The following is a 13,076-nucleotide window of genomic DNA, read 5'->3' as shown; positions in this document are numbered from 1 at the left end:
GAAATAAAGTGTTGCACAGAAGCATACACAAATAATTGGGAAAAAAAAACAGGTTGGTTACTCTTCCATAGGTCTACCATCATGCCCGAAACTATGGCGAAAAAAAGAGGATATTCATTAATCTGGGTAAAGTTACAGTGACATAAATCCACGGTCTTTCAAATAGAATACATACAGAATGAAATAAAGAACAATAGAAGCCATGCTGAAAAGTGTACGTCCGTCTAAAAGTTCACCCAGGGCCACAGGGTGAACTTTTAGATGGATGTAAGAAGTTAGACATAATCTTAAACTAACATCCAAAGATCTACAGGCATTGCAACCTATTTCTGCAGGAGTGATGTATACTGTGGATCAGCAGTAGGAAGAAACCAAAACAGAAATGCAATATATGGAATGGTCATCAAGAAGAAGCCTCTTCTGTCAAAAAAAATAACAAAGCCGTCTATTTGAAGTTTGACGGAGACCACTGTTATCTAGGCAGATGATTCCAAAATTCAACAATGTAAGAGCAACATACTTTTGAGAAGTATCAAGAAATTCTTTAGAGAATTGTCTGCCTGGCCTTCAGTTTCAAAGCAATACTAAACACTCAATAAAGTCTATTAAAGTGTGGCTTAGGAAGATGATGTTCCGTGTCTTGCAATGGCCAAGCCAAAGCCCTTTTCTGAATCCTGTTGAAATGCTGTGACAGGACTTAGGAAAAATAAAATAAAAATTACTCCAGCAAGACATCACAGACTAATAACTAATTACAGGTGACGACTGTGTGAAGGTACTAACTTAAAATACTTTTGCACACTATATCATGATTTGTTAAAAATCAAGAGTCTAAAAACCTATGTGTTCAAATCCCCTTTTATGTGTGGGATGTCTTTATTAAATAAACTGTTCTCATTCAGAGGTGAACTTCATATAACATTCAAAATAACGACCACCACAAAGAGTTAACAAACCTTCAACCATGACTGCATCCATCCACCTTCAAACCAGCTTAAACCAATTTATGGCCCCATAGGCTAGAGGCTATCATGGCACTGATAATGATCAATAGCTTTCAAAAAAGTTGAGACAGTATGTAAATTGTAAATTAAAACAGAAATCAGTGATCTTTTACCCATACTTAATTAAAAAAGTACAAAGACAAGATATTTAATTTAAACGTAGAATAATTTGTAAGTATCAGCTAATTCCAATTTTGATGTTCCACAAAAGTTGGGACAGGCAACTATTTAAGTGTGAAATGTGTCCAAAAAATCTGTTTGGAAATTTTCACACGTAAATTGAAAATTGAGTATAAAAGTAGCATCCACGGAAGCTGCTGTCATTTACAAGCAAAGACAAGTTAAGGCTCGCCACTGTGCGTTAAACTGCACCAGGGAATAGCTGAAAAGTTTAGAAACATTTCTCAATGTATGATTGCAAAGAATTTAGGGATTTCACCATCTACTGTCCATAACATTATTAAAAGATTCAGAGAATGTGGTGAAAATGGTGTACATAAAGGACAAGGTCGCAAATACATGATCTATAAGCTCCCAGATGACATTGTATATATATAAAAAAAAAAACAGCATTTCTTCTGTAATCAATGTGACCACATGAGCTCAGGTGCACGTTGGAAAACTGTTGTCTGTAAATACGGTTCAGGACAGTACCTACGACTGGGAGCTAATTCTATACTATGCAATGCAGAAACCATACATGAGCAATATCCATAAATGCCTGCCGTCCTCTTTCAGCTAAAGCTCATCAAAGATGGACTGATGCAAAGTGGAAATGTGCACTGTGCTCTGACAAATCCACATTTCAACTTGTGAAAAGAACATTGTGTAAGAGGAAAAGAATCACCCAGATTGTTACTAAAAATTGAAAAGCCATCTTCTGTATAGGTATGCTGAAGACTGTGAAGACACCATTAATGCTGCAGGACACATATGCAGTTTTGGAGTAACATATGCTGCCATCTAGACAAAGTCTTTTTCAGAGATGCTCGCTTATTTCAGCAAGACACCACCAAGTCACATTCAGTGTATATTACAACAGAGTGGCTTTGCAGTTGGAGATTGCAGCAGGTTGAGTGACCTGTCTGTAGTTCAGAACATTCTCCCATTGAAAATGTGTGGCACATTACAAAGCACAAAATACACATGTGTATATGTAGTATACATATTTTCATGCACCTCCTTAACAGTTAAACTATACAGCTCAAGGTAACATACTAAAGGCATCTATTTTGTAACCTTCTCATCCAGTCAGGTCAAAATGAACCAAACCTATGCATAAAAAAACTGGGCACAAATTCAGGAATCAATCCTGGACAAGAAGGTAGTCCATCACTAAGAACACCTATACATACGCCCTCATTCCCTCACTCTTTCAGAACAGTCAATCAATATAAAATCAGGATCAAGAGGGTTTGATGTTATTCAACCCAAATATCAGACCTGGAAACACATGCTATGTATGTAGCTTTGACTATCACATCATTGTTTGTGCCAGATATAGTGGTTCTAGAACCTCAGACACAACTGTCTTACCCAGATTTTCACGATCTACAATCGACTGAGTTATAAAAAATGGTGCAGTAAACAAAGCCATTCAATAATCAGTGGTATTTATATATACATATACATACATATACAGTCAATTCCTCTTAATTGGGACACATTAGAACTAGGGCATTTTGTCCCAATTAAGCGGCTGCCCCAATTAAGCGAATTCCACATAAAATTAAACAATAAATAATTTTCTTTCAATATTTTAATAAAATTATTGAACCCAAATATAAATTATAAGAAAATAATATAAGCTGTGAAGAAAAAATAATAAATTCTAAAGTAAAATAATTAGGTATATACATACAATTTAATGCTGCAAAAATGCATCAAGTGTAGTCTGTCTTTTGTTTTTGTAAGTTTGTACTTTGTCCTTTGCAGTTCGTCTTTGCTGTAATGCCCATTCCTCACGCAGTTGATTTTCTTGTTATAAGAGATGCACTATGGTATGTTTTGGTACACCAGTTATCTCAGCGAGCCTACGATGGCTTGTATTAAATGGCTGGCTTTTAATTTTATCCAGCAAAGCAATTTTACTTGAAAGTGTAAAATAATTTCTTGGCATCTTGGCAAGGGTTATAATTTTATAAATAAAATTGACAAAAAAAAAAGTTTACTTATACGTTATTCGTACGCACGAGGTGGTGTAGGGGTAACTGAATACGGTTCGGTAGTGGTGACGGTAGACTATTAAGCAGACATGTGCTACTCCACTCCAAGATTGTACTATCTAAACTTACCAGTGCTTCTTCAACGGGCGACGATAGATGACTGACTTGCAGCAACTTTCAATGCATACATACATATATACACATATATACATACATATATCCACACATATATACACATACATATATCCATACATACATATATACACACACACACACACACATATATTTACATACAGCGGGGAAAATAAGCATTGAACGTGTCGATTTTTTTTCCTCAGTAAATAATTTTCTAATGGAGCTATGACATGAAATTTTCAACAGAAGGTGAAAGTGGAAAGACACAGGGAATAAGTATTGAACATACTTACTGAAATGTACTTAATACCTAGTAGAAAAGCATTTGTTGGCAATCACAGCTTCAAGACACCTCCTGTATGGAGAAACTAGTCGCATGCACTGCTCAGGTGTGATTTTGGCCCATTCTTCCACACAAATGGTCTTCAAATCTTAAAGGTTCCGGGGGCCTCTTCTATGAACACTGGTCTTCAGTTCTTTCCATAGATTTTCAATTGGTGACTGACTGAGTCATTCTAGCAGCTTTATTTTCTTTCTCTGAAACCAATTGAGAGTTATCTTGGCTGTGTGTCTGGGATCATTGTCTTGCTGAAATGTCCACCCTCATTTCATCTTCAGCATCCTGGTAGATGGCAGCAGATTGTTATCAAGAATGTCCCGGTACATTTCTCCATTCATCCTTCCTTCAATTATATGAAATCTGCCAGTACCATATGCTGAAAAACAGCATGTTGGTATGGTGTTTTTGGGGTAATGTGCACTGACATTTCTCCTCCAAACATGGTGTGTGCAGTGACATCCAGAGTTCAATTTTGGTCTCATCTGACCAGACTATATTCTCCCAGTATTTCATTGGCTTATCCAAATGATGTGCAGCAAACTTTAAACAAGCTTCGACATGCTTTTTCTTCAGCAGTGGAGTCTTGGGTGGTGAGCGTGCAAAGAGACCATGGCGGTTGAGTGTATTACTTAATTGTTTTCTTTGAAACAACTGTACCTGCTAATTCCAGGTCTTTTTGAAGCTCTCTGCTAGTGGCCTTTGGCTCTCGGACAACTCTTGATTATTCTTTTGACTTCTTTGTCAGAACTCTTGCAAGGAGCACCTGGTCGTGGCCAGTTTATGGTGAAATTATGTTCTTTCCACTTCCGGATTACGCACCCAATGATGCTCAATGTAACATTCATAAGTTTGGAAATACGTCTGTAACCAATGCCATCAGTGTGTTTTGCAACAATAAGGTTGAAAAGGTCTTGAGAGAGCTCTTTGCTTTTACCCATCATGAGTTGCTTCTTGTGTGACACCTTGGTAATTAGAAACCCTTTTTATAGGCCATCAATTAGGACTAAACCAGCTGATATTATTTAGCACTGATAGGGGGCAGGATTGCTTTCTAAATACTGACATATTTCAGCTGGTTCTTGGCTTTCTATGCCTTTTTGCACCTCCTTTTCTTCATGTGTTCAATACTTTTTCCCTGTGTCATTCCACTTTATTACACTTAACTTGTGGATGCATTTGTTTTGATTTCTTTGCATGTGTGGATTACTTGGGTTGTTACAGACATCTGGTGAAAATTTCATGTGAATAACCCCATTAGAAATATATTTACTGGAACGTTAATGCATTCAATACTTCTTTTCCCTGCTCTATATACACACACACACATATATATATAACGTCATATATCAGTCCTTCCAGGATTTTGCGGGGTTTTTTTTGTGATGGTTGCAGAATAAAATGTCTGATTTTGCGGCAGCTTTTCCAAAAAGTTGCGGTGAAAGTTGCGATGTTTTGAGGTTTTATTTTTTTCTATAACATTTCAAGAACAAATGAATTTACAAAAGTAAAAGTAAAAAACACATATTTAGTACAAATCAAATGCAATAAAACTGGGCAAGATAAATTACCCACACTAATAAAATGTGTGAGTTTATTTGTGTATGCTCTTTCCTCTGCATCAGTGACATATGACACACACACTCACACATACAACTTTAAACAAAGCACATACAGCATGTTTAATTGTTCCATTAAAATAATTTTTATCCATAAACATTTATTTCTCTCAAACTCACTCACACACCCCTACACATGCTGCGCGCCAATACATACACACACACATACATCATTTGAGACACAGACTAACAAGCACTCCTCTAATTTTCTGATTTCGTCTCTCTAACATTTTCCATAAACGTGCATTTTAGTCTAACTCACCTTGTTTCTTTCAGCACTTGCAACCAACGTGGATGCAACAGCCTCTGTCATAGTCACTTGTTGTTTCTGTAGTCCTCACTTTTAAGCCATTCTCCGGGCATGTTTTGTAGTAGAAAAGCACCTGCCAAGCGATGACTTTCGTCTGTGTTCTACAACAATATTGCACATGGTGCAAAACGGTTTCCCTTCACTTTCATGTAATACTTATGGAAATTGGCTTGCACAGAGTTTAGCAGTAATATTTGATGACAAATGTGATCTTTTTGCGTAGCTCATTTTTTTGCAGAGATTGGACACAACTGCAAGGCAGCACAAAATTTGCGGGGATTGGCTGAATTTGCATTATAGTTGCGATCATATCCTGAAGGGACTGATAGTGTATATGTGTGTGTGTATATACATGTGTGTGTGTGTGTGTATATATAATATATTTACACACATATACATTATCTGTGTAAGCTTGTGCTGTAAAAAGCCCGGCTCCTAAAAACTATTGAAATCATCAGAAAAAAAAATTGAAATGCAGAGTCGGTGGTTTTGTTTTGCAGACATGCTCGCCTTCCTTGTCTATCAGCAGCTAAGCAAGTTTCTCTCTCCTCGGATGTTTAACTTTGCTGATGTGCTCACCTCGCTTGTGTATTAGCAGCTAAGTGAGTTGTCTTTCCTCGGTGGTCTCACTTTGGCGACAGAGTCACTTTCTTTTGGCTTCATGCTGTACTCGTACTTCTTTCTTTTTCCAACTCGTTAACTTAGGACCGCCTTTCCAGCTCTTTGAGCTTCATGCTGTAGCCTCGCACTTCCAGGCCGGACAGATAGATTATTGTGGCATAGCGATTAAAGCTTTGGACTACGAACCCTGAGGACATGAAATCAAACCCTGTTACTGACACTGTGTACCCCTGAGCAATTCACTTCAACCTTCATCTGTTCCAATTGGGAAAACAAATGAAATGGAACCAACTGTATCTCAAATGTTGTATTCCTCCTTGGATAAAAGTGTTAGTCTAAAACTAATAATAATATTAATGAGGGAGTCAATGAAAACCAGAGTCATTCAAGCTAAACGAAAAGGCCACAAAAACAAATATAGAAACAATATAGAAGGGCATTTTTGAATGTACAACATGTTAAACCTTGAAAAGAACAGGCTACAGAAGCAAAAGATGATGCCAAGCTTCACTCCTATCAACTCGAAAATAAGGTTACAGAGGACATGTGATCATCAAAAAAGAAGAGCAAACCTCAATTTCTGCAGTCAAAGAATATGACATCAAAGAACGAACCCATACATGCATTCTGCCTTCTGCCACAGGTATAGGCTATTTGGAGCAGTTTACTGGTATGGAAATATGTTCCTGACACACAACAAAAATTATTATGGATTTACTTACATAGCACATCTCAAATTGTATGCAGCTCAAAAAAAAAACCTGTATGGAATAGTCTTCTTAGAGTACATCCATGTAAATTTCACTTTAGTGATATTTTAGGAAACCACTAAATGGGAGATTTTAGAATACAATATAACTAATTGTACTGTACAATAACATACAGTCAAGTGCACCAACTTATATATTATTTATACAAAGGTAGATAAAAATGAACAGAACACTGAATCAAGTGAACCACTTACACAATATTAAAAAACTACACATATTTTGTCAAATGAAGTAAACAAGCTGCATAGACAGAGAGATTAGTACAGGGCTGGCTTAATGCCTCTGTACTTTACAGATCCAGAGGGTGCGCATGTGGTCTTCTATGTTAATTTCTTTTGCTTCATCATCCAGTATATGCTCCGGCGGGACAAACTGCTGTCAGCTATCTTCACTTATAAATCTGTGTGTGTGATATATTCTATATGGTGTTCCACAAGGCTCTATCCTGAGTCCACTGCTCTTTTCGATCTACATGCTTCGGTTAGGTCAGATTATCTCAGGGCATAACGTGAATTACCACAGCTATGCTGATGACACGCAGCTGTATTTGTCAATAGCGCCTGATGACCCCGACTCTGTTGTTTCACTAACATAATGTCAAACTTGTGTTTCTAAATGGATGAATAGTAATTTTCTCAAGCTAAATAAAGAGAAAACAGAAATTTTAGTGATTGGCAATAATGGATACAATGAGGTTATTAGAAATAAACTTGATAACGGATAGACGGAGGTAAAGAATTTAGGGGTAACTGTTGACTGAAACCTGAATTTTAAATCGCATATTAATCAGATCACTAGGACAGCATTTTAAAAGAAGTGGTGAGGCGGCCTTCTGCTGTCATGCACCTAAAATCTGGAATAGCCAGCCAATAGGAATTCGCCAGGCTAATACAGTGGTGTGAAAAACTATTTGCCCCCTTCCTGATTTCTTATTCTTTTGCATGTTTGTCACACAAAATGTTTCTGATCATCAAACACATTTAACCATTAGTCAAATATAACACAAGTAAACACAAAATGCAGTTTGTAAATGGTGGTTTTTATTATTTAGGGAGAAAAAAAAATCCAAACCTACATGGCCCTGTGTGAGAAAGTAATTGCCCCCTGAACCCAATAACTGGTTGGGCCACCCTTAGCAGCAATAACTGCAATCAAGCGTTTGCGATAACTTGCAATGAGTCTTTTACAGCGCTCTGGAGGAATTTTGGCCCACTCATCTTTGCAAAATTGTTGTAATTCAGCTTTATTTGAGGGTTTTCTAGCATGAACCGCCTTTTTAAGGTCATGCCATAGCATCTCAATTGGATTCAGGTCAGGACTTTGACCAGGCCACTCCAAAGTCTTCATTTTGTTTTTCTTCAGCCATTCAGAGGTGGATTTGCTGGTGTGTTTTGGGTCATTGTCCTGTTGCAGCACCCAAGATCGCTTCAGCTTGAGTTGACGAACAGATGGCCGGACATTCTCCTTCAGGATTTTTTGGTAGACAGTAGAATTCATGGTTCCATCTATCACAGCAAGCCTTCCAGGTCCTGAAGCAGCAAAACAACCCCAGACCATCACACTACCACCACCATATTTTACTGTTGGTATGATGTTCTTTTTCTGAAATGCTGTGTTCCTTTTACGCCAGATGTAACGGGACATTTGCCTTCCAAAAAGTTCAACTTTTGACTCATCAGTCCACAAGGTATTTTCCCAAAAGTCTTGGCAATTATTGAGATGTTTCTTAGCAAAATTGAGACGAGCCCTAATGTTCTTTTTGCTTAACAGTGGTTTGCGTCTTGGAAATCTGCCATGCAGGCCGTTTTTGCCCAGTCTCTTTCTTATGGTGGAGTCGTGAACACTGACCTTAATTGAGGCAAGTGAGGCCTGCAGTTCTTTAGACATTGTCCTGGGGTCTTTTGTGACCTCTCGGATGAGTCGTCTCTGCGCTCTTGGGGTAATTTTGGTCGGCCGGCCACTCCTGGGAAGGTTCACCACTGTTCCATGTTTTTGCCATTTGTGGATAATGGCTCTCACTGTGGTTCGCTGGAGTCCCAAAGCTTTAGAAATGGCTTTATAACCTTTACCAGACTGATAGATCTCAATTACTTCTGTTCTCATTTGTTCCTGAATTTCTTTGGATCTTGGCATGATGTCTAGCTTTTGAGGTGCTTTTGGTCTACTTCTCTGTGTCAGGCAGCTCCTATTTAAGTGATTTCTTGATTGAAACAGGTGTGGCAGTAATCAGGCCTGGGGGTGGCTACGGAAATTGAACTCAGGTGTGATACACCACAGTTAGGTTATTTTTTAACAAGGGGGCAATTACTTTTTCACACAGGGCCATGTAGGTTTGGATTTTTTTTCTCCCTAAATAATAAAAACCATCATTTAAAAACTGCATTTTGTGTTTACTTGTGTTATATTTGACTAATGGTTAAATGTGTTTGATGATCAGAAACATTTTGTGTGACAAACATGCAAAAGAATAAGAAATCAGGAAGGGGGCAAATAGTTTTTCACACCACTGTACAGTGGAGCACTTTAAAAAAAAAACTGCTGTAAACATATTATTTTAACATGGCTTTCTCATATCTTCATTTTAGTTTAATCCTGATGCTCTGTATATTCAATTAATTATCATAACTATTCATGGTGGCCCTAGAATCCATACAAACCCCAGCTCTCTCTTCTGTTTCTTTTCACGTTTTTTTGTGGCGGCGACCTGCGCCACCGCCACCTAATCAAAGCACCATGATGTCCCCACATTGATAAATTAAAGGCCAGAAGTCTACATGACCATTATCATCAAGTCCTTCCATGAGAACCCTAAATACAAAGAGGACTATTCATTTATGTTAGGTAGAATGCCCAGAGGGGGCTGGGTGGTCTCATGGTCTGGAACCCCTGAAGATTTTTTTTTTTTTTTCTCCAGCTGTCTGGAGTTTTTTTGTTTTTTCTGTCCTCCCTGGCCATCGGACCTTACTCTTATTCTATGTTAATTTCTGTTGTCTTATTTTAATTCTTACTTTGTCTTTTTTTTCTCTTTTCTTCATCATGTAAAGCACTTTGAGCTACATTATTTGTATGAAAATGTGCTATATAAATAAATGTTGTTGTTGTGCATGTCCTCTATGTCTTCAAATATGTATCTTTAAATAAATTATGTATCTCAAAAACTACCTGTGCAAAGATTTCACTTATCAATAGGCATGGTCCCATGACTAAATGGAGCAGACTTCAAAAATAAAAGTTGAATTTAAATTTGTATGGTAGATATCATCTGACATAGGTCAAACAGTTTAAAATGTTATTTAAGTATGTACTGGACCAAACAAAACCATATAGCAAGACAAACATGGTGCAATATTTTTGAAAAAGACAGGTGAACTTTTTTGGAAGTTATCATTGCACACAGGTTTCTACAGACAAACATATAGACACCATGCTAAAATCATCTTTTCTTTGCGTTTTGAACACACAGAATCTGAACTTAACTCAATAACAAATTTTTGACCCCATCACCAAAATTCCATTTACATGGAAGTTAAAACTACAAAATAATTACCTTAACATATATATGTGAATGAACAGTAACCTCCCATTTGTGAAATTTGATGATAAACAACAGACAGGAAAGTATTAAATCTTTAAATTGCTGCTCAGCAGGTACACCTGTTTATGAACATAGTCTATCCATGTTTTTTAAAAGAATACTTCCAGACAGATAATCACGGTTATACTGCAACCATTTTCTTAAGCTCAAGTGCACAAACATGACAGCATCTTCAGTTTACTCCAAGAGCTGCACACAACCTAGATCGCAGTCCAACAAAGTACCTTAGGGATGTGGTGGCATGGAAGTTCCACAGCATGAATGAAATCTGCAGCAACTGTGTGACGTTATTGAGTCACCATGGAGCAAAATCCACAAGGAATTTTTTCAGCACCTTGTTGAATACAAGCCTTGAAGAATTCTAGATGATCTGGAAGTAAACGTGGGTCCTATTCTGCACTGGACTAGACCACACCTAATATAGTGACCACTGAGATTACACATACAAGCATAATGTTCACAAACACGTACAAAATTAAACCCCTAATGTAAAATGAAAAGTTTGCAAGACCAATTAACAACCAAGGACAGAAAAAAATTAAAAACTTTATGAATGTTAATGGCAATAAACCTCAGAATTTATCCTTTCACACTGAAATGAATTTAATCTGACCCTTCTGCATCAAATAGACTTCTTCCATGTAAAAGCACCACTTAAAAAAATGATTGATGCACTGCACTTATACCGATTGATTGATATTTTCAGCTGCACCAAAATGTCAACAGCATGCATCAAACGAGTTAAATGCCAACAGGTTTTACCACCAGAGGGGGTGGACACTTCAATTGTAAACTCCTCTTCAATCTCGTTTTTTAATACATCTCATAGTGGCCGCTGCCGCTTAAATATGTAACATACATATACAGCTCGGACGATGTTCACATTTCAGCAAATTAAAGCACACGGATGATTCGACAGTTATTTAGCTACAATTCCATTTTACGCAATAACCGGTATGCAGATTACGAATTAAACAAAACGACGCAAACGAGCGGTGCCAGAGGCCATGAAGGCGGTTTAAAAATCAAAGCAGCTTTACTAATGCACACTTCCAATCTGATCATAAACCGCTGCGTTAAACGCTCGGATTTATACCAGATTTGACCATTCCGTTATGAGAGGAAATGGAACTTAACATAAAGAGGAGACTCGGGCAGGTGGCTTCTGTGGCGTTATTTGTATTCTTTTTTTCGGGCATATTCGAAACACAAAATCAGACTCAAAACCGCAGTGTTTGAAGTCACCTAGCAATAATACCTGAGCGCGCAGGCAATCCAATATTCGCATGTCAGACTCAGTTTGTTTGCACATTACCGCTTGAATGCACACAGAAACGGCACAACCCCCCTTGTCTCCACTTCCGTGTGATTACTGGACGATTTTCGGGGATTGGCACCCCACACACAAACTCCATCCTCGTAGCGACTCCAACTTCAAGCTTGACCCCTCCCTCCCTCCCGGTATAAAATAACGGAAGCGCGCTCCCACCTGCCACTTAATCTTCGACGGGAGGCGCGCCTCCGAGCACGAGCGCGTTCTCGCGCTCTTCAATCTGCACAAACACAAAGTGCGGGCCCGCGCGACTGGCATGATGAAAATTAAAACTAACCGATTTCGAAGCTCTACCCGACCCCCCCTCCCCCCGGCTCCGCCACTCCAGTACCGACAGTCGGGGTAGTCCGGCAAAAGGAGTGAAGTGTTTGGCCTGTTCCACAGCACCGGTGGCTGTAAACTGTCATCTACACCACAAGCAAAACAGAAGGAGTCGCAACTTGCAGCATTTTAACTCGTCAAAGAGGTTAACTGTGGCAAGCGACCCCCTTTCCCACCCTAAGAGATCCCCGCTCCCAGACAGCACAAACTGTGGCCTCCTTCTCGCTACCTCGCTCACTCTAACGACCCTCCACGGGAAATGGTTGCCGTAACTCACCCCTTTGAGTCGTTTGACGAGCGCGTTCTTCTGACCGCTTTTGGTCAGCCCTCGTTGCTCCAAAGCGGCCTTCAAGTCCGCCACCCGGAGCAAGTGAAGCGGCTTCCCGTCCAGCGTAACGTCTTCCAGCTCCGCCATCTTTCCCAGCTCGGCCGAGGGCACCGCAGCGCCTTCCTCCCTCACGTCAGGGCTCGGCAGTTTCCGGAAGGGGGGGAGTCGTTCGCTGGCATAATCGGAAATCTCCGGAAGAAGAATAACAACCTAAGAAACCCTTGTGTTCGCGACGCGTTGAAAACACTGAGCTCGCAGTTCGATCCGCTGATAATTACTGATGTGTATCTTTTGTGATTAGTAGCTGCATTTTACCTGTAACGTAAAGTTGCTTAAATAAAGCTAAGATTAAATTTTTATTCATTCTTTAAAAAAATGTCTCGGATAGAGACGGCAGCTTTTTGTTCGCGAGGTGAGCCTATAATCCCTTTTATTCTGGCACATGCTGAGAGCCTCTTGGAATTAGTTCGGCGTTACATAACTTCCGCTGGAGTGTACAAGGTAAAGGTATACACGACACAATAAACGTAAGAGGTCC

At 38.9% G+C, this 13,076-nt stretch overlaps 1 protein-coding gene across 2 annotated transcripts in view; it reads right to left on the bottom strand.

Annotated features, from left to right (window-relative positions):
• The window catches only part of acin1b (apoptotic chromatin condensation inducer 1b), a 213,644-nt gene extending 200,989 nt beyond the window's left edge, over positions 1–12,655 (bottom strand). For both annotated transcript variants that reach the window (XM_051922286.1, XM_028793641.2), the window contains exon 1: positions 12,488–12,655. In XM_051922286.1, the coding sequence (XP_051778246.1) occupies positions 12,488–12,625 (138 nt within the window). In that variant the 5' untranslated portion in view covers positions 12,626–12,655. The remainder of the gene's footprint in view (positions 1–12,487) is intronic.
• Positions 12,656–13,076: the final 421 nt, after the last annotated feature.

The sequence above is a fragment of the Erpetoichthys calabaricus genome, chromosome 2 (assembly GCF_900747795.2).
Source record: "Erpetoichthys calabaricus chromosome 2, fErpCal1.3, whole genome shotgun sequence".
In the NCBI taxonomy this organism is placed as follows: Eukaryota; Metazoa; Chordata; class Cladistia; order Polypteriformes; family Polypteridae; genus Erpetoichthys; species Erpetoichthys calabaricus.
The sequence above is the reverse complement of the archived record's forward strand: the minus strand, read 5'-3'. Positions and strand labels throughout refer to the sequence as shown.